Source organism: Genypterus blacodes, unplaced genomic scaffold, assembly GCF_046128005.1.
Source record: "Genypterus blacodes isolate CSIRO-AG114 ecotype Tasmania unplaced genomic scaffold, CSIRO-AGI_Gbla_v1 ptg000019l_1, whole genome shotgun sequence".
In the NCBI taxonomy this organism is placed as follows: domain Eukaryota; kingdom Metazoa; phylum Chordata; class Actinopteri; order Ophidiiformes; family Ophidiidae; genus Genypterus; species Genypterus blacodes.
Window position 1 is genome coordinate 3,346,357 of NW_027466832.1, and position 20,518 is coordinate 3,366,874.

Genomic DNA, 20,518 nt, shown 5'->3' on the forward strand with positions numbered 1-20,518 from the left:
AACCAAGATATCAATAACTTCTGTGGTCATAACAGAGTTTGTTGAAATACTTGGTTTAGATATATCAGATATTAGTGCACATTGGACAGCTCATTAAAGAAGAAAGTATATGTACGATTGTATAAAAAGAATATATCCAAGGTGTCCTGTTGTGTGTCTACATTTGAGTCCTCATACTTGCACTGCAGTAGTTCAGTGTCAGTGTTAGAAAACGTGATATTTTGGAACTGCGTTAAAGGATTACAGAACAAACCAAGATAATTGCTGCAACAAACGCCTTCTTATTGATGCTTTCACATAATTATCCAAACAAATCATGCAACAGTATTTACAGAGACGCAAGCTTAAAGATTACTGTACTTTATGTATTAATGTATAGAAGTATAGTATAGAAGGAGATAGATGCCTTGAGCATGAGCTGGTACTTGGTGATCCTCTGGACAGGCTTCAGCAGATATGCATCCAGAGACAGCTTGTGGTCCAACTTCTTCTGGCATTCCTGTTGGCACAAACACCGAACATTCTACATCATGAATGGATATACAGTCAGACAGAATCAATTTGTTCCTGGAGTGGTATTTAGGAAGACTTTCATATACTGTAAAGACCAGCACAGCTTGCTCTCGCTGTGCTGTAGCAGAGCCACACAGCATCACAACAAAGCTTTATCATTATCCAAGACAAAGCATAGGCTTAGATAGAGGAACAGCCCACCTAGGGGGATCAAGAAATCCACAAAATGGGGATGTTTGTTGATGCCCAGGGTTGTGTTGCCAAGATGTTCTCAATGGCTTATTCTTTTGTTATTTCATATTATATCTTTTGAAACATATCCCCACCTCTAGCTCAACATGCGGTCCTTCAAGCACCTATACAGAAACATGTTACGTTTTCAGTAGATTTGTAGGTCTTGTGTAGACTCAGAGGTATGAAGTCCCATTCACCTCAGGTGCTCTGCTATAATATCAAAGATGTAATGAAGTTTGTTGCTCTTAAAACAATATATAAGACAGTTTGAACAGCAGGATTAGTGACTGATTGCTAATCTTAGCTGCACTCTTAAATCTATAAAGAGCGCATCAGTTCAGAACTTTAAACAGCGTACATGTCAAACATCAATTTATCATTAAGACATTTACTTCTTGCATGGAGCCATGCTTGCATCATAGGCTCTGAGCCATCATAGAATGGATGATGCTGTTATAATCACAGTATGGAAATTTGATCCATCCATTCTCTATACCTGCTTATACTGTGCAGGGTTGCGTGGGCAACCCTGCACAACCCTGGGCCTACCCGATCATTAGTTGGATGACAGGCAGAGTACACTCTGAACAGAATATAGTCATCAAATTGCTGACACAGACAGACAAATGTATTCACACCCATGGGCAATTTAGATTCCAATTAACCTACACTGCATGTGTTGGAACCAAGGACTTTCTTGCCTTGAGACAACAGTACTGAGGATTGACTGAGGAACGCTAACACCAATAATTCCATCTAACACCCAATTTAAATTCTAGTGGGATATTCACTGAAGCTACGACAAAATACTGTCAGTAATGCTAAAACAGCAATAACAGATTAACAATAAAGCAGTTCTAGCATCCCTTTGAATGAATTTCAAATCCGACTCCATGTGAATTTGCGCACACTCACCTCAAAGTTTGATCAGGCGACATTACATGTACACTTGAAGGGCTGCAGACTCCTATTGATTCTGGTGTAAATGGCTTAATCACCATTTTCACATCAATAGCAGGAGGGACAAAGTTGTGAGCATAAATGTGCAAACAGTTTTGACCTCTGTGACTTTTCTATAATTTTGAAGGTGCAAAACTTAAGTGCAACCCACAATAAATGTGGATAGATGCTGTTCAAATCATTTGCCCCCAAGATATGTATGGAAACCCTTAGTTCTGGACAATGGTTTGTTCAGACATTAATGAATAAAATGGTAATCCTTCATTGTCTCCTGAAATGCAGGAAGTAAAGGGCTAAACTTCTTCAAAACCTTCATGTTTAGTTCACTAACCGTACAGAAATCTTCAAATCCTCTATCCTCAAATTCACACAGGTACATGCTGTCTGAGGCCTTCAGAATAAAAATCCTTGTCCATTGCTACAATCTCAAGCGATTTTTCTAATTTAACTCCCTTTCTCAGAATTGTCAGGTTTACAAAATGAAAGATGAACTTTATGAGGAAAATTTGCCACAGTATGCAGCAGATTATTTGTGACAATGCAATGAATTTGAAGATGCTGAAGCAGCAGCTTAACCAGATCAGACACACAGACAGGTGGAGCTGCAGGGTCTCAGCTTAGCTATCATGCCACAGTGAAGCATTTTAAACTGTGAACGTGTTTATATTATTAATACAGGATGTCACCTCCTCTTTATCAATGAGTGTGTATGTGTGTGCTACCTGAAAGAAGAGGCTGTCTCCACACTGTCTCCAGAGAACTTCGGAACGTGGTTTATTCTGACAGTACTTCTCATACACCTGAAGCTCCTCTTTCTGAAAAAACACACACACACCCACAACACACCCACACACACCCATTAGCTTTCCCCATTTTTTCCCCATTTATGCAGAATCAGGGACCACACTATTACAATCTTTCAGTAATCACTTCACACAGGAAACCAGTGAAGTGAATTTGGCTTAGTCACTCACCCTTTTCAAAAAGCAGGTCCCCACCAGCTCTGGTTTCTCTGCACAGTTCTCCAGCTCCTTCTGAAACGTCCTGTGGGTAATGATGGACAGTGAAAAATTATTATTACAGGAAGGAATTTGATCTTGAAGTTAGAATTAAATGTAAGTGATTTGGAAACTAACACAAAACAACAATGCACACTATGATTGTACTTTGATAGACGAGCAAAGCTGGAAGCTAAATTAGCAACTACCACAACTAACCTATCCTAGGCTTCATTTTAAGAATTTAGAGACTTTGACAAGATCTCTAGAAGCTAAAAGCTGTCTTGTGCATTCCAACAAAACCAAAAACAGGCATACAACATTAAGAACATTTCCAACACCGCCTGAACTCTCTAAGAAGACAGGGAAAAACTTGAATGTATAAGGAAAAAAGGAAGAAACCTCAGGAGAAGCAATTATTATTATTTACTTGGGACTTATTTATTTGCTGTCTCACCCACCAATACATTACCCATACCTGTTGTGAAATTCATATATCTCTGGAAGGTTTCCAAACAACACATCTCTTTTGATCTCCAGGGATGCTGGGATGAGATAGCTCAGCTCTGAGTTATCCAGCTCTGCAAAGTAGCCCTGGGGTGGAAGGCGAGGAAGTGAGGAAGAGGATTAGTGTGGAAAAGGGTGGCAGAAAGCGACATAAAGTGATGGAGAAGAGAGAAGATGCGTTGAATGTTGAGACAGTAAAGAGAAAAAAAACACATATTACCAGAAGGATCCTCATTAGAGCTAACACCACTATGATGGCTGTTGTGAATGTGAGTGGACATCAAACAAATTAGCCAGCAGACATACTGTACCTCCATGATGCTTTGCAATTCTTCTACATACAGTTTCTCTGTTTCAATCAGCTCGGCCATGATGTGTCTAGAGCGGAAGACAAGAAAGAACAAAGTGATGTCTAGTGCATAATATTTACTTTAGAAGCCTTTCAGCCTGGCGATGCGCCCCTGTGACCCCACCATTGTCTCCTTACTGTCTGAGAATGTGAGACTTTATGTGAGACTATATCCACACTTGTCTGGATCCTTTTGAAAACTCTGACTTTGTGTGAAAAACAATCTTCCTCCATGGTCACATTTTCACAGTGTATTAGAAAAGCTTTATTTCCACACAACAGTGCCTGAAAGCGCATCATTTCCCTGCTTCCCTCATGCACAGGCAACAATAGCGTACAGATAAACACTGGTCTGTCCAGGACTGGTCTTAAATCTGAGCTTGATGTTTTTGCACCGCAGCTAGATGAGAGTACGGATGCATCCAATGCTGTTCAGTTGCTTGCGTACATTCGATTAATTCACCAAGAAAACTTTGTCGAGGACATTCTTTTCTGTAAGGAGGAGGATGATATTTCAATGAACACATTGGGTCAAATGGACTTGACTGGTCTTGTTGTGTGGGCGTGTGTTCAGATGAACAGTGGTGTGACTGCTCTCATCAGGAAGAAAGCGCCGAATGCTGTTTTCACATACTATGCTTCATCGTGGAGCGCTTGTGACATAATACAGGTATTAAACTTCATTAAAGCTTGCCCCTTGAAACACAGGCTGTTTGCCCCTCTCTGCAACGAAATGGGAGCTTGTTTTGATTGATTGTTGCTTCACTCACTCACAACATACGTTGGCTTTCACGGGGGCAGTTTTGAACCGTGTGTGTTCCTCTCGTGGATTTGGAAACTTGCATATTTCTTTCACTTTCACCATCTAAATGTACTGAATCAAAGCATGCAAGGGTGTGACACAAACATTCTGCATATGCAAACAAAGAGCGTGCTTTTTCCCTGAAGATCACGCTATGGTCAAACAAGCTCCAGGAGGGAATTACAGAAATGTTTCCACGACTACATCACAAGCTGCTGTCATCTGGTGATGAGTTGGACACTTTTTCTCCATTGATTCAGTCACACCTGGAGCACCTCCACGGATATTTCAGAGACTATTTGTCTGACCTTGACAACACACAACTAAACTGGGTTAGCAACCCCTTTGTCCCTGATGTTGGCTCTTGTCTGGCCTTAAAATAAGAGGAGGAGCTAATTGAGATGGCTTCCTCATGGGACTTAAAAGTCAAATTTGAGGCCTCTTGTTTTGTCACTCACACAATCTTTCTCTCTCTTTCCCTCCCCCTCTCTCTCTCTCGCTCTCTTTTTCTACACACACACACAAACACACACATCTATTTGAGGCTTCATTTAAATGCTGTTGTTGTATTTTGTTCAATGAACCATCCATTAATGTTGCCATGTTCCCATTAAAGAATCAATATGTTTAATTTTGTTGAAGTAGCCTATTGTCGCTGCATTTAATAACATGTCTTTCGTATGGGGGGCCTTGGCTGGAATCGAGCGCTATATAGCCTTATCATGGAAAAGTTTGGGAACCCTTGGTCAAGAGAACACACAGCTTGCATGGCATTACTGAGGGAGACGCTGATGCAGTCATAAATCAAAAGCAACCTGGTCAAAGCAAACATTTACAAACATTAATGGTCCCTTTAATGTGACCACTTGTTTAAGCTTTGACTTTGTGGGCTTCATATGAAATCACAAGCCTTTGGGGACAAGCTGAGGGACGGTTAAATGTACACTAGCCTTTTAATGGTCAATAAAGTTCCAACAAAATGTATCAAATGCTCCCATCTGTCATATCACAAGCAGGAGATGAGGCATGAATGGTGAGAGGAGCCGTGAGAAGAAACAAGCATGTAATTATCTGTATGAGTAAATACCTGTTTGTGCATGACATGGAAATGTGGGGTCGGACAATTCATCAGGTGAAGTCATGGTCATATGGTTATTTGTCATCCCTATTCTTAAAGGTTGAGCATACATGACCAGGCTTAGGTTTTAAAAGTTAAGATGAACTACATCTATACACACCCAAACGTCTTTCTCTGCCTATTTCCTTATAAGATAAGACAATATGAGATGAGATGAGATGAGATGAGATGAGATGAGATGAGATGGGATGAGATAATCCTTGATTAGTCCCCGGGCAGGGACATTTGCAGTGTTACAGCAGCAGAAGATAAGCCAAGTCAAAACAAGTAATAGTAGAAATAACAGCAATAGTAGGTAGTAGTAGTAATATATGCATTATTGCATTTCCGCACCTCCCCCTGCTTCCCTGCTGCAACCCACATCATCCACACCTCCTGTGTACTGCCCTTCCCCCTCTCCCACAACACTCATTGCAGCCACCTGGAGCATGCAGTGGAATCTCTCTCCAGTGCCCTACCTCTCTATCCACAACCACCAGCACACAGGCCCCCTGCCCCAATCTGACCTAGGCAATTGGAGCTGCTTACAGCCACACCTGAATAACTGAAGGGTGCTTTGCTCTAGTATATAATAATATGGGAAATTACCATACATGTTACAAAATAAATGTTTCCCACATAATCTCATGCATTTTTATAATGGATGCTCCCATCATCCACGAGATTAATCTCAGTAATTTTTCCATTTCTTCAATGCTTAAACAATATCATGAATATTCATGATGGAAATTCCCAAAGTGGCGTCCCCCAGTGGCATTTAAAGTGGCTAGTAAATGCTATCTGTTTTTTTAGTACTGACATTATCTCATTTATCATTTCCTGAGGGATTTCCAAAGTTAACAATGTTGCCATGAATATTCATGATGGAAATTTGAATGAAGATGATTAGGGTTTGTATTCTAATATCGCACAGGTAAAGCATCTCTCTTTTATATTTCTAGTCATACAGTTTTCTAGTATTAGAGTAATAAGTATTAAAGCACTGCTACATCATTAATATATGGGCAAGGTAGGAGTGTCAGATTTTATTGTGGGTCTGTTGTAATGGTAAGGAAATTCCATTCCATGTAATCACACTGGCAGATGTGTGATACATTTCACATTTATGTCCACATACAAATATGGCCAAATCAGATATCAGAATATATATGACTCTATGTGCTTTCTAAGTGTTCACATTTTCACAACACATACAGTATCTGATATGGAAGCAAAAAAATGGACTTGGGTCACTTATACCTTGACATACAAATGCAGTACCTAAATGTATAGAAATGGTTCTACAGCCACAACACTATCTATTAAGTGTGTGACATGACTGTAGAGCGCCAGTATGAACTGTAATTCAATCAATTCTCTGTAACTTTGTTACAACTAAGAATGTGCAAGTCCAAGGATACACAATGAGACAGTATATAGCTGCTACCCCACAAAATGAGCATGAGTGCTTGTATTCATATGTATAATTTAACACATGCACACAGTTATCTTTCTGAAGTTGGTTCAGGGCATACTGTATGTACAAGATAACTGTTGGCAAGCTAACGTGACGTGGGTGACGTGTGGAGTCACCCAGGGCTCAATCTCATGGCCGTTTCTATTCAACCTCTGCAGGCTTCAGCTACGCCAAACTGTATAAAATAACAGTTTTGCTTACAATAGCTATCCGGAACAACACTAAAATCTATATAGCTCTGTCAACAAATGACCCTATATATTTGCTGTGATGTGCATTGAACAAGCAGGTGACTGGATGTGGTAGAATTTCCTTCAACCAAACAAGGACAAAACTGAAATAATTATCTTTGGCGCTAGAGATGAAAGGCTAAAATTAAGCCCACACCTCGACTCCATGTGTTTGAAAACCATAAACAAAGCCATCAATCTTTGTGTTGTTATGGAGTGAAATCTAAATTTCAATTTCAACAGCTAGAAAAATCAGTGACAAAATCAGCCTAATATCATCTTAAAAACATAGCAGGACTTAGAGGACTCATGTCCACACAAGACTTGGTCATGCCTTTTTCATTAGTAGGTTAGATGATTGTAATGGTCTATTTTCAGGTCTCCCTAAAAAAGCTCTTCAGCAGCTACAGCTTGTTCAGAATGTTGCTGCTTGAGTTCTAACAAAGACTAAAACATTTGAACGCAATACACCAAGTCTGAAATCCCTGCATTGGCTCCCAGTGTGTCAGAGAATTGATTTCAAAACTGCTGCTCCTCTATAAATCACTAAATGGTTTAGAGCCAAAATACATCACAGAAAAGCTTTTACAGTATGAACCCTCTAAACCCCTCAGGTCATCCTGGACCAGTACTTTAACTGTACCCAGAGTCAGAACCAAACATAGAGATGCAGCATTTAGCTACTATGCAGACTAAGACTTCCTCCAACACTGACTACTTTTAAATCAATACTAAAAAGGTTTGTGTTCATGTTCACCAGCGCGTTCTGCTAAAGTACTAACCTTGCACTTTTACTTTTTGCTATACAGTAAACCTTGCACTTTGATATAATACACTGATTTTAATATTCAATTCTCTAATTTGAATGATCAATTATGTTTTGTTTTATTCTGTTCTTAATTTACGTAAATGTATTTTTATGCATTATCTTGTCTTTGTAAATGTTTTAACTTGTTTTTATGTGAAACACATTGAATATCCCTTGTATATACAATGTGATATAAATATATTTGCCTTGTCCTACAGCCATAGCTGCATGAGTGAAATCCATGCTTCAAAAAAGGACATTGACAACAACAACTCTCATCAAAGCAGCTTGTTTTCGGTGTTTGGTTTGAAGGATCTGGAGTCTGTTCTGTCTATTTGAGCCCTGAGAGCAGCAGTTACAGAGCTTTGTTTCATAAAATGATCAAAGTTAATGCATTTCTAATAATAGCAGTGATACCATACCATAACATACCATGACATAATGACTCTTTGTCATATAATCCAAAAAGAAACGCTTCTCAGTGTGTGTGTGCACAACACAGCAACCTCACAACTGACTCAACAAGTGACTCGGCTGCCTTACAGAATAAAGCCATCAGTAGGATTAAACTGAAAAAACTTTTGCATTTGTTTCTGTCGAATAATCTTAGGTTATAATTTCAGCTGTAACTTCTCTGAAATCTAGATATGGTTACTAAATTCTGAATTATGGTCATCCAAAGATCAAAGAGGAAGGAATGAAGCAAAATGACCCACCTACTGAGATCTGATCACATTTGTTTACCTAAATGCTGTTGTTCATAGATTGCTCGTCACACAAATCAATACAAGTCTGACCAGATTGGAGTGTGAATTTTTCCACAAAATTCCATGTGGATTATATCACACCCTGACTGTGTGCTTGTTGGATTTGTTTGTTTCTCTTGTATGTTTATCCTGTTTCCAATCACTGCTTACCCCTTGCTTGATGATTAATTGTAGTCTGCGACCTTTGGAGTGTTTATTATTAACCTCTCTACACACCTTCCTGCTCTGCATACAATCCTAACATTCCACATAAAGACTATTTTATGTCCCCACCGTCCCTCCCCGACCTAAGGTAGATTTATTATAAAGTCCGATGGCCACAGGGAGGAAGGACTTCCTGTGGCGTTCAGTGGTACACCTGGGGGGAATGAGTCTGTTACTGAAGGTGCTTTTGTATGAGGCCAGCACCAGGTGGCGAGGGTGAGAGTCTTTGGTCATGATGCTACGTAGCTTGCGCTGATGCTGCGTAGCTTGCGCTATACTGTGCTTGTGTGTTTTTGCTGTTCCATACCACTACAATAATAGGTACTGTATATAGTGCTGTATATAACACTTTTCAATAAGCACTTGAACACAGCATAATTCAGAGCAACTGGGAACCGTTTGTGTCTGACGAGAGGCACCCAACCACCACAGGTTTAGTTGGATAGAAACGTTTGTCGTTTGACATTTTGCGTAGAATAATGGAGAGCTGGAGAGTAAAAGTTGTAGTTGTTAGCAGTTGAAACTGCTGTATTCTTTACAAAAATAATCAGCTGTGTGTTCAGATACAAGTGGATACATTTGTTATTCTGGGTTTATTGATGTTTGGATTTGATGTCATCACGTCTGTTGACTAAGTGACTGACCCAGCTAATAGTATGCAATGGTTCAGGTAACACGCTTGCATCTGCTGTTAGCTCTTGCTACTTACGTTCAAGCAATTTGTCAGCCACTAAACAAATGTATGCTACACTGAGAAATCTGCTAAATTTTGACGTTTTGAATCTAAAATCCATGATGGATATTGCAAGTAAGAAATACGTTTCTTTTCTGTTGCTCAATAATTTTATTGAAGAAAGCATCTGACACAACAATCAGCATTCGGTTATGAGACAGTTAGTAGATTGTTTAATATAGACTGGGGGAAAAAAAAGAAAAAGCAAACAGAAACAAACAAAAAAAAGAAGAAAAAAACTATAACCAATAATGAGAGCATGGACATGCAATATTCATGTAGAGGGGTAACGCGCAGCCAGTTGTGTTGACATGACATGACAAATTAACCCTGGAGTCACAGATGACCTAAATGTTGTGAGTAAGATGATATCATAGGTGTAACTTTTGTAGAATAATGATATTATATAATAATATATCCAATAATAATCAAAGCTAGACGTTTTCAGGCAAATCAAAGGCAACAGTAAAGAAGGATGGCTTGCTGAGTCAGATTTATGCTCCGGTGTCTGCACTGATGAGGCTACTCCCATACAGCGTCATTTCTCTATTTGCAATATCTGTAACATACATCCGAACCAAGGGATAACAAACACAGCGACAGCAACTAGTGACAGCCAGTAAATATATTGTGAAATGACATGACAATGTAACTGTGGAGTTTCAGATGATGTCAGGGTTGCCAGAACAATCTCTTAGGTGCAGTGTTTCCAGGATGACATAATTCAACAAACATGTTCACACAAACTTCCTTCTGGTTCACAGTGGGCTCTCTTACATGCTCATACATAACAACAGTTTTTGTTCCTCTGCTATGTAGAGCGCACACACACTTAAACACTAAACACTAAACAGCATACCACTCACAGATTCCATTCAAAATTCAGGCTCTAAAACTGGAAATCTCAAAGTCATGATCAAACAAATCATATGTGACTTCAGAGTAAAACAAACTGGGTGGGTAGGTAAGCATACATAGTTGTTTCTCTAAACAGGGCTCACACCATCAGGCAAGGTTTTTGGAACAGTCAAAAATTTTTACTTTTAGTTCTTCTGATTCAGATTCAGGATTCAGGCCAAATTGGCCAAATCAATTTTTTAATTCTATTGAGAGGATGGAATGTTTGTATTATTCAAATGAATTTATCTATATCTGCTGGTATCAATCATTTTACCTACATTCAATATATGTATATAGCTTATAGTTATTATAGGCATGGCACATTCAGAGACGTCCCACCTCTCCATAGACTATAGGGCCCTGAATGACTGCACCATTAAAGATGTGTAGCCGTTGCCCCACACCCAAGCCACATTGGACACTCCAACGCTAAATGGTTCAGTACACTGGACCTCGCCTCCAACTATTGGCAAGTTCAACTGACCCCCATACCACGCAAAACAGCAGCACCAAAAATTGACTGTTTAAGTGGAATGTCACGCCATTCAGACTGCAATGCTCCGGCAACATTCCAGCAGCTTATGGACCATGCCTTGGCTGGCATGCAGTGGGAGACCTGTCTGGTCTCCGTTGTCCAATTAGACATCAACATCGTACTGGGCAGAGATGTGCCCGAGATGTTGGAGCGACTGGGCCAGGAAGTTTACCAATTTATTGGGCTTGCATCATACTTTTAGTGGTTAAAGACTTTGCTTCCATTGCTGAGCCCCTCCATGCCCTGACAAAGAAGCACACCCTGTTTCAGTGGACTGAGAAATGCCAAGAGGTGTTCGTTGAACTCAAGCACCTGCTAACCACTGCACTTGTTGTGGGTGCAGTCCACTCGACCAAGGCACCAAGATATTGGACACAGATGCATGTCGGCATCAGCGCCTTCCTCTCGAAGGTTCAGCAGGGCAGGGAACGGCTTATGGGAGTCGTAAAGGGTCCAAAACTGAACAGAATTACTGCACCACACGGTGAGAACTACTAGCTGTAGTGGAGTTCACACCACACAACACATCACACAGCAGCCTGAGATGGCTAATGAAAATGAAAGAGCTGGAGCACCAGCTCACCAGGAGGCTTCAGAGTATGGGTGAGTTCAACTTTGAGATTATCCATAGCCTGGACCGGATGCACAGTCTGTCCTGTCCATGCAAGCTGCCAAACCCCTCCTTTCCCCCAGTGAACAACAGGCACCAGGCTGTGCAGCGTGAGTTGGACTCTGACATCAACCAATTGAGTCCAGTGGGGGTAGAGAGGCACTCAGTTTCCACAACAGCAAGTCTAGTGGGGGTAGAAAAAGCTTCAAAGGCTGACACAGACAACTTTAAGCCTCCTGAGAGAATTTACCTGATTAAGACCAACAACAATGGGCTGTTTTGTGGCTGGTCACCAGAGGAGCTGCAACAAGCCAAGGAAGCTGATCCAGATGGCAGAGCAGCTCTATATTCAAATGGAATACTGTTTAGGCGTTTCTACTGCCTGGATGGCACGCAGTTCAACATGTTCCCATGTTGTGCTTCCTCGTGTCTTTTGGCCTGATGTCATGAGACAAATACATAATAGACCAGTGGGATGGCATTTTGGTGTAAAGCTCACTGTAGCCAGGCTGCTGACCTGATACTTCTGGTACCGTATGTGAGAGGACGTTGCCCTCTGGTGCAGCGCTTGTACCGAATTTGCATCTAAGGTCAGGCCAGGATGCAGAGGACACCACATGCACCCATGGACACCGTTGGCGCCCCTTTGGGGCACATTGCATTAGACATCATGGGTATTACATTACATTACATTACGATCATTTGGCAGACGCTTTTATCCAAAGCGACTTACATTACATTACCACCCTTCGCAGAGGGGGGAGCAATTGAGGGTTCGGTACCTTGCTCAGGGGCACCTCGGCAGGGGCTCGAACCGGCTACCCTCCGGTTCCCAAGCGGAAGCTCTACCCACTGAGCCACTGCCTCCCGGTATGCTAAATGAGACCCAGCACAGCAAATGTTATTTGCTCATGATACAGGATTGTTTTACAAAATGGGTGGAACGAACTGGCGGAAACTGTGGCTGAAGTGCTGGCCTCAAAGTGGGTGTACCATTATGGAGCACCAGTGTCTGAAGTGTTCCAGAAGATGTTTACATGGTTAAATATTGAGAATACGCACACTACAACTTCCGATCTCAGTTTGACAAGAGATTCAAAGCCACCCTGCAAAAGGACACAAAAGCAGAGTGTTGCCACTGGGATTGGGACCTCATGCAGTAATCGTTTACAGAGCGACAAAGCACAGTGCAACTGGTTTCACTCCCAACTTCATGATGTTTGGCTGGGAAGTGAGTGGACCTGGTACCTGGCTTACACCTAGATTCAGACACAGCCCGTTCAGCCCCTGAGTATGTCTACAAGGCCTGGAGATGGATGGCACACCAAATCACCAGGGAAGCTCTTGGTGAGTCTGTGAAACGTGCCAAGAGATAATATGACAAGAACTACTGCCACACACAGTACAAGATCAGTGATATTGTATGGGGAAACTACTGGTTAAATTACTTTATGCTAAAAGCATATACATGGTATTTCTTTTCTGTTAGAGATGGAATTTTTATGATGACCGAGATGTTTAGTTATCAATGCTCCTGCCTGTCGATCCGGCGCTTTGCTCTAGTGCAGTGGTTCTCAAACTTTTTACATCAGGTACCACCTCAGAAAATATATGGCTCTCCAAGTACCACCGCTATGGCTGATGTTAAAATACAGTAGCGTAGGCCGACCCTATTCAGCTGCTATGCAAAATTAGATTAGATTAGATTAGATTAGATTAGATTAGATTAGATTCAACTTTATTATTTATTATATATTTATATATTTATATATTATTTTACTTTATTGTCAAGCAAAGTACAGGTACAAGCCAATGAAATGCAGTTAGCCTCAAACCGGAAGTGCAAAAATTTACTATAATATATACAGAATAAACTATAATGCAGGCAGGAAGCAAATTTATTCCTCATAAGAATATTATTTATTCTGACCTTTGTCAGTCACAGCCACATTGTACAAATTGGTACTAGAACTCTCTCATATGAACAACTGTCCTATATGGGGCAGTCCCTCTTACACCCACAGCATGTTCAAACACGCGCGCGTGCGCCGGTGCCGACTCTGGAGTGCGTGTGTGTGAGGGGGGGGGATGCTGCTGTCCAACGATGCTGGTGCTGGTGCCGACTCTGGAGTGTGTATGTGTGTGTATGTATAAAATAAAAAGGAACTGATCTGTGTTCTGGTAATCAGTCACTGGTCTGGCATAGCCTGTAGATCTGTGAAATAGGTTTAAGTCGCATTTCCGCTATTTTGATTTGATTTGTCCGCGTACCACTACAGGGAGCCCGCGTACCACAGTTGGTACTGTTCCAGAGTTGGTACTGTTCCACAGTTTGAGAACCACTGCTCTAGTGTACACACAAAATAACGGGACTGCCACATTTGTGTTTTTACACTCAGTACTGCACTTTTTGTAATCAAAGTGATCAAATGTGAACTGTATATTTGTATGTTACTGTGTGTTTTTGAGAGTAAACCACTAAATAAATGTACATTGTACCATTAGTGTGGTGACAACAAAGCTGCTGTTTCCCAAGAACGACTTTCTTGTGTGTTTTTCTGTTGCTGCTGCTGGAAAAGGAGAAGGGAATTAACCCTGAAGGGCATCAACTTTGGTCCTGGTGGAAAACATCTCCCCTGTGCTCCTTGACCACGGTCTGGGAGCGATACAGGAAACGGTTAACGCTTGAATCATTGTGTAAACTTGTCATGTCATGTCAGATAACAGGACACCCTCGCCTTCTTGTCAACAGTCACATGTATGTGCAACAGTTGATAAAGAAACTTGGTGTAGGCAGTGTTTAATCTAGAAATGGAAATATTGAGCATTGATGAAGATAAGTTTGATAAGTTGTAGGTGATTCTGTAATCAATATATTATTCACAGGTATTGTTCTACAGTCCTGTTGTACAGACAGACTGAAATGGGGGATTGTGACACTAACTTGCATGTAAAGCAGTGAGAAATAAACATTTCTGGCTATTCTCTGGAATATTTTGATCCTGAATGAATTGTGAACTCTTTTGTCATTTTCTGTTCTAAGGCTGAATAGTGACAAAGACCCTTTTTACTGGTTTCTGCTTTGCTGTTTCTATGAACTTCCCCTTTAAACTAGAACATAAACATGTGGTATCTTTAAGGAGCAGGTGAATTTATTTAGCACAGATACATGTAACCCTTCCCTCCTATAGGAGGTGCCCCTCCTAGTATGACTTTTCCTGGAAACACATCACCAGTTCATTTGAACAGTGCAACAACCAAATATGCAGTTTCTTGTTCAAGAAAGTGAATCCAGACTTCAAATTCTAATAAAACTATTCCTTGACCAAAGTCCCACCGTAAACTTCTTTGTTCTCTTTCTAAAAAAAAACCAGCAGTCACTTGCACTACAGGGCAAAGAACCACGTGGTAACGTCGGTGACGTTGTCATGTGAGCCTTATCTCCGGGTCTCCCAGCCTCAGACTGTCACTGCTCGCCAACCCCCTCCTCTGTAAGTACTCACAAAGATACGTGTGCATGATTGCCGGTAGTTTGTTTCTATATTAAACTCGATGTTTCACTATCAGCCGATCCAGTAGCTCTCGTTATACGTCTACTTTGGTGGAATTCTCCACTTATTAGCTTACTGTGCGTGTTTTACAGAGTTGTGCGAAGTTTTGATGCCTGGTGTGCGACACTGAGTGCGAGTGTGCGCATTTAAGCTGACAGAGAGCTGGATAAACTCGCTTCAGCCCTTCCTGTTTACCCAGCTGTTATGCTGACATTAATCTAACCCTTGCATAACATTTGACACAATTGGATTTTTAACAGCGGTAACTCTTGTTCTCCCCTGACTACTACATCCTTGCTTGCAATCTCGTATGTAGGTCACTTTGGATTAAAGCACCTGCCAAATTAGCAAATGTAAATGTAAACATTTGAAATTACATTCTTTCTTTTTAAAATCGGTTTAGCCCCTTTCAGACTGGTAATGCTACTTTGCGGAGGAGATTCTAAATTCTATTTTTTTTTTATCGTGACTTCCTACCCAAACAATTATTCAAACCTGTCACTGTCTGGTCTCTATTGAGCTGAGCCGTCACAGCTGCTGACGAAACTCACAATGCACGGAATGTAAATAATAAGCTTTGATTAAAAAAATGTAATGAGTTGTAGGTGATTCTTTAATTAAAATATTATTTATGATTATTGTTGTTGTACAGACTGGCTAAAATGAAATGGGGGTATTGTGGCACTAACTTGCCTGTAAAGCAATAAGAAAGAACATTCCTGGCTATTCCCTTGAATATTTTGACCCTGAGAGTGAATTGTGAAGTCTTTTGTCATTATTTGTCTAGTCTAAATAGTGATAAAGACCCTTTTTACTGGTTTAGAACATAAACGTGTATGTGTCTTATCAGTAAGGAGCAGGTTAACTCATTTGGCACTGAAGTAGTTGTTGGCAGTTTAAACGGTTCTTTTAAAAAACGAATCAGCTGTGTGTTCAGATACAACTGGATATATTTATTATTCTGGATTTACTGATAGTTGTTTTCATCGTGTCTGTTGACTAAGTGAGCTAAGCACTCAAGCGTTTGCTGTTAGCGCCATGTTACTAAAGTTACAGCAATTTTACGAAAATTTAGATGTTTATGATCTTAAATCCTTGATGGATATTGCCAGTGACAAATGAATTTTCTTCTTTTTTTGCTGAATATTTTATGGAGGAAAGCGTTTGACAACAATAGCTATTCAGATGTAGATTGTTTTATATATGGGGCAAGAAAAAAGCAAAAGCAAATGTGAGAATAGATATGTGATACACTTGAATTGGGTGACAATGGAAACTGTTGTATGGGGTAAAGCACCGCCAGTTGTGTTGTCATGACATGAAAATTTACCCCTGGAGTCACAGATGACCTCAATGTTGTGAGTACGACAATATCACAGGTGCAACTTTTGTAGAATGACATGACAATCACCTTTTGATGGCAGTAAAAAAGGAAGTCATAGAATCAGGCAAGATGTTTAGAACAGTCAAAAAATGGATCAATCACATAACGGAATTAATCTATATCTGATGGTATCAATATTTTCTCCATCATTAAATCTTAGTTATTATAGACATGGCTTTCTATGTCCCCTTTAAACATGCACATGTATGTGTCTCATCAGTTAGGTAAGGTTAATTCATTCAGCACAGATACATTTAATGCTTCCCTCCTATCCACCTACACATCACCAGTTAATTTGAAAAGTGCAAACACATTCTGTTTGCTTGCCTAAAATAATCTGTCTCGATTAAAAACTAAACTAAAGCTCTGTATTTTGCTCGCTGTATTTTTAGTATCATTACTTGACTTAATAAGCTCTATTGTGTGTGTGTGAGAGAGAGAGAGAGAGAGAGAGAGAGAGAGAGAGAGAGAGAGAACATCGCATCATAGGTTGTGTTATTCCATTTTACTTTCAATATTGCTGAGACTTCTCTCTTCCGCAGATGCACTGTGGCCCTATGACATGCCAAACCTCAGGGAAGGAGGAAGAAGAACACAACGTGGCTTTTTGAGCTGAAGTAGACAATGCGATTTCCATGTGCTATTTTTTTACCTGATCACTATGACAGTATGCAGCCTGTGTTTGGTACAGTGGAAGAAGAACACTAATGAAGAACCAATTCTGCTAAAGTGTCTGACACAGGCCTACTGGAATTGACAACACAAGTAAAAGAAAACAGTTGCCCCAACTGTAGGAGGAGTGATGTGATTCGGAATAGAAGATGAAGTAGAGAAGACATTAAGGAAGACAACCTGATAAGAACAGAGCGAAATCAGAAGAAAATGTGTGTCAAAGGAGCCAGAAGTGAAATAACAGCCTACTGTACCACCTAAAAACAGGAGGGAGCGTCACAGGTAGCAGACAGACTAGGGACATCCAACAGCAGAAATCGGCAAACAGTCGCAATGTTCATCAATATCCGTTGCATCCATAAAAAAATGTGCCTGCAGCTGTTGACCACAGGCTTAGTGCTGAGTTTGGTAATAGTGTGCTGGGAACAACACCACCATGTTGTCAGCTACGACTTTGTTTATTCCGCTTTTGTTATCAACTCCAACCACCGCCATCACCATAGAAATAATGGTTCTGACAGTGTGGATGGTCATGGTGTAGTCAGCCATCCTTACCTTATCAACCACCCACAGAAATGTAGAGATGGGAACAATAATGTTCTCCTTCTTCTGTTTGTGAAATCGTCACCAGTAAGCTTTGAACGGCGGCAGGCCATCAGGGAGACGTGGGGGAATGAGAGCTACATTTCATTGCAGAATGGGGCCAGTGTGAGGGTGGTGTTTGCCTTGGGTGTGCATCCAGTTATCGAAGACGGGCCAAGGGTCCAGAGAGCTCTGCTTCAGGAGGACCAGACTTATGGAGACCTGATCCAACAGGATTTTGTGGACACTTTTTACAATCTGACAGTCAAACTGATGCTGCAGTTCCACTGGGGCTACCTATTCTGCCCTCACGCTCATTTCTTCATGTCTGCAGATGATGACATGTTTGTCCACACGCCAAACTTGGTGAAGTATCTACGACATGCGCAAAGCAGCCAGACAGGGGCTAAAGACCTGTGGGTGGGAAATGTGAACAGAGGAGCTGCTCCAAATCGTCGTAAAAACACTAGATACCATGTTCCTTATGAGCTGTACCCCTGGCCTTCTTACCCAGATTACACCTCTGGTGGTGGTTATGTTGTGTCAAGGGATGTGGTCGCTAAGATTTACCATGCTACTCTGATACGAAACTCATCCATGTATATAGATGATGTCTTCATGGGGATTTGTGCCAAAGCTATGGGGGTCTCTCCTCAGGGGTATTTGTACTTTGCAGGGGAGGGCAAAGCCCCATACCATCATTGCATTTATGAGCGCATGATCACATCACATGGACATGCTACAGATGTACGCTCACTGTGGCAGACAGCAACAGACCCTACTGTGTCTAGCCACTCAACTAGTTTTATCGGTAATTTGTACTGCACAGCATTGCGAGTGATGCTGCTGTGTCTGCCACCTCGTCAAAGTACATACGCCTGTTTGGCAGCTTTTACATAAACGCGGTCATTAGATGATGTGGGGAATGAATGATAAATGGACCTCACTCCTAGAGCAATAGCGTGTGGTTTTTGCTGCATTGTTTGATGCCGTATTTCATTGTTTGATCATTTTATTGTATGTTTGCTTTATTGTAATAAAGATCAACGCCATTCTGCGTGCCTGCTCATTTGACCTTATCAGTAGATCATTTTACTTTATCCACAGTGGGAAGAGATGAGGTGATATTTACAATGTGCCTTCATCTACAGTGTGTGGCCTCTCTGCGTACATCTGTCACAACCTCCACTTTAATCTAATTTACCTGCCACCTGCGGAAAAGCTTTTGCTCTGGAAAGTCTAAAATAAATAGTAAACTGGCTTGCAAATAACACAATACTGAGGCAATCACTGAACTCAATTTCATACTCCTTGTACATGCGTGTTAAATGCATCAGTTAAGATGATTGAGTATTTTTCAAACATATGTTTACTTATGATGTAATTTGCTGCTGTAGGAACTCCAAAAATGAGTTATGAGTTATGTCGGATGCCTCTGAGTGTTTGACTCTTGCAAAGAAGGAAGCTGTCATGTAACGATTTCAACTGGTTTACACTTTTTTGGTTCCTGTAGTATTGTGGGTGATCCTCGGCTTGTCGGGGTGATGGAAAGTAAGTATGGATCCCGTCACTGGTTATGTGGAAGGTATGAATGCAATCATGCGAACACATATGACAGTAACTTGAACCTAAGTTTATAAAAACAAAACCAACAGTATGGAGCACTTGCGCCAAATGGTGTGCTGGTGTACAAAATCACTGCCATCAGCCGCAGATTGTAACTTTAAATGATACACTGCACCCTTCAATGGATTTTTGTGAACATAAATGCTGTCAATTGGGATATAAATGGTTGCAACACCGTCCAGAAGAACAATTTCAGGAAGGATAAATATAAAAGAAACCTGTCTAATGAACTGTTCTTTGTTCTTGTTTCCAGATTGCAGCAAGTTTTATTAAAGCGCTCATTCTTCTGTAAATGGTTAATGGGACTGGAATGGAATCCTAACTAACACGACCATGCACCATCATCAGGGAGTATTCAGCCTAGCCTGACAGTTTTCTCTCGACTGTGGTTCTCCCTCTACTAACTCCCTTCTGTTCCTTTCCTGTCTCCATGTCTGCCTCTAACTGCAGAATACCACTGATGTTTCTATGCCACTGCTATTATGCTGTTTCTACTTACACTGGTTAGATAGAGACTGCTGACACAGGGTGAACCACCAGTAGCAGGATTTTATTTACCCATCTGGGACCCATTTGTAGGACCTTAAATATGAAGCGTTCAGCGATGGCTGTGCACAGTGAGCTCAAATCGTACCTGAAAGTCACAAGGAGGCTGAATTGAATATTCTGTACTGTGCAGGCTCTGATTCCCCTGATGTAGTGATGTCATTAGATGCTGGAAAAAGGCCTTTGATAGGGTAGAGTGGAGAGATGTAATTTTTTGTTTTAGGGAAATTTGGTTTCAGTGCAGATTTTATTTCATGGGTATATGTAGTCATCCCCCCTTTGCCTCGGTGTGTGTGGGACAGATTTTAAAAGGTGGTCTTCTCCTCCCATACCTCTGGCAGGTTGTGTCCGTCTGTTCAAGATTGTTGTCCTACTTATATAAACAGCAAATAGAGTAGAGTAAATGTACATGT

The 20,518-nt window shown here is 40.9% G+C and overlaps 2 protein-coding genes across 7 annotated transcripts in view; one reads left to right on the forward strand and one right to left on the reverse strand.

Moving 5' to 3' along the window:
* The window catches only part of mcf2l2 (MCF.2 cell line derived transforming sequence-like 2), an 87,455-nt gene that overhangs the window by 38,649 nt on the left and 28,288 nt on the right, over nucleotides 1–20,518 (reverse strand). For all 6 annotated transcript variants that reach the window (XM_076141646.1, XM_076141648.1, XM_076141645.1 and 3 more), the window contains 5 exons: nucleotides 3,524–3,590; nucleotides 3,184–3,299; nucleotides 2,682–2,751; nucleotides 2,430–2,522; nucleotides 407–499 (listed from right to left, as the gene is read on the reverse strand). In XM_076141646.1, coding sequence (XP_075997761.1) covers nucleotides 407–499; nucleotides 2,430–2,522; nucleotides 2,682–2,751; nucleotides 3,184–3,299; nucleotides 3,524–3,590 — 439 coding nt within the window. The remainder of the gene's footprint in view (nucleotides 1–406; nucleotides 500–2,429; nucleotides 2,523–2,681; nucleotides 2,752–3,183; nucleotides 3,300–3,523; nucleotides 3,591–20,518) is intronic.
* Nucleotides 15,216–19,469, forward strand: LOC142991479 (lactosylceramide 1,3-N-acetyl-beta-D-glucosaminyltransferase A-like). The gene is made up of 2 exons (XM_076141654.1): nucleotides 15,216–15,235; nucleotides 17,222–19,469. The coding sequence occupies exon 2, from the start codon at nucleotides 17,685–17,687 to the stop codon at nucleotides 18,831–18,833; it is 1,149 nt and encodes a 382-aa protein (XP_075997769.1). The 5' UTR covers nucleotides 15,216–15,235; nucleotides 17,222–17,684; the 3' UTR covers nucleotides 18,834–19,469.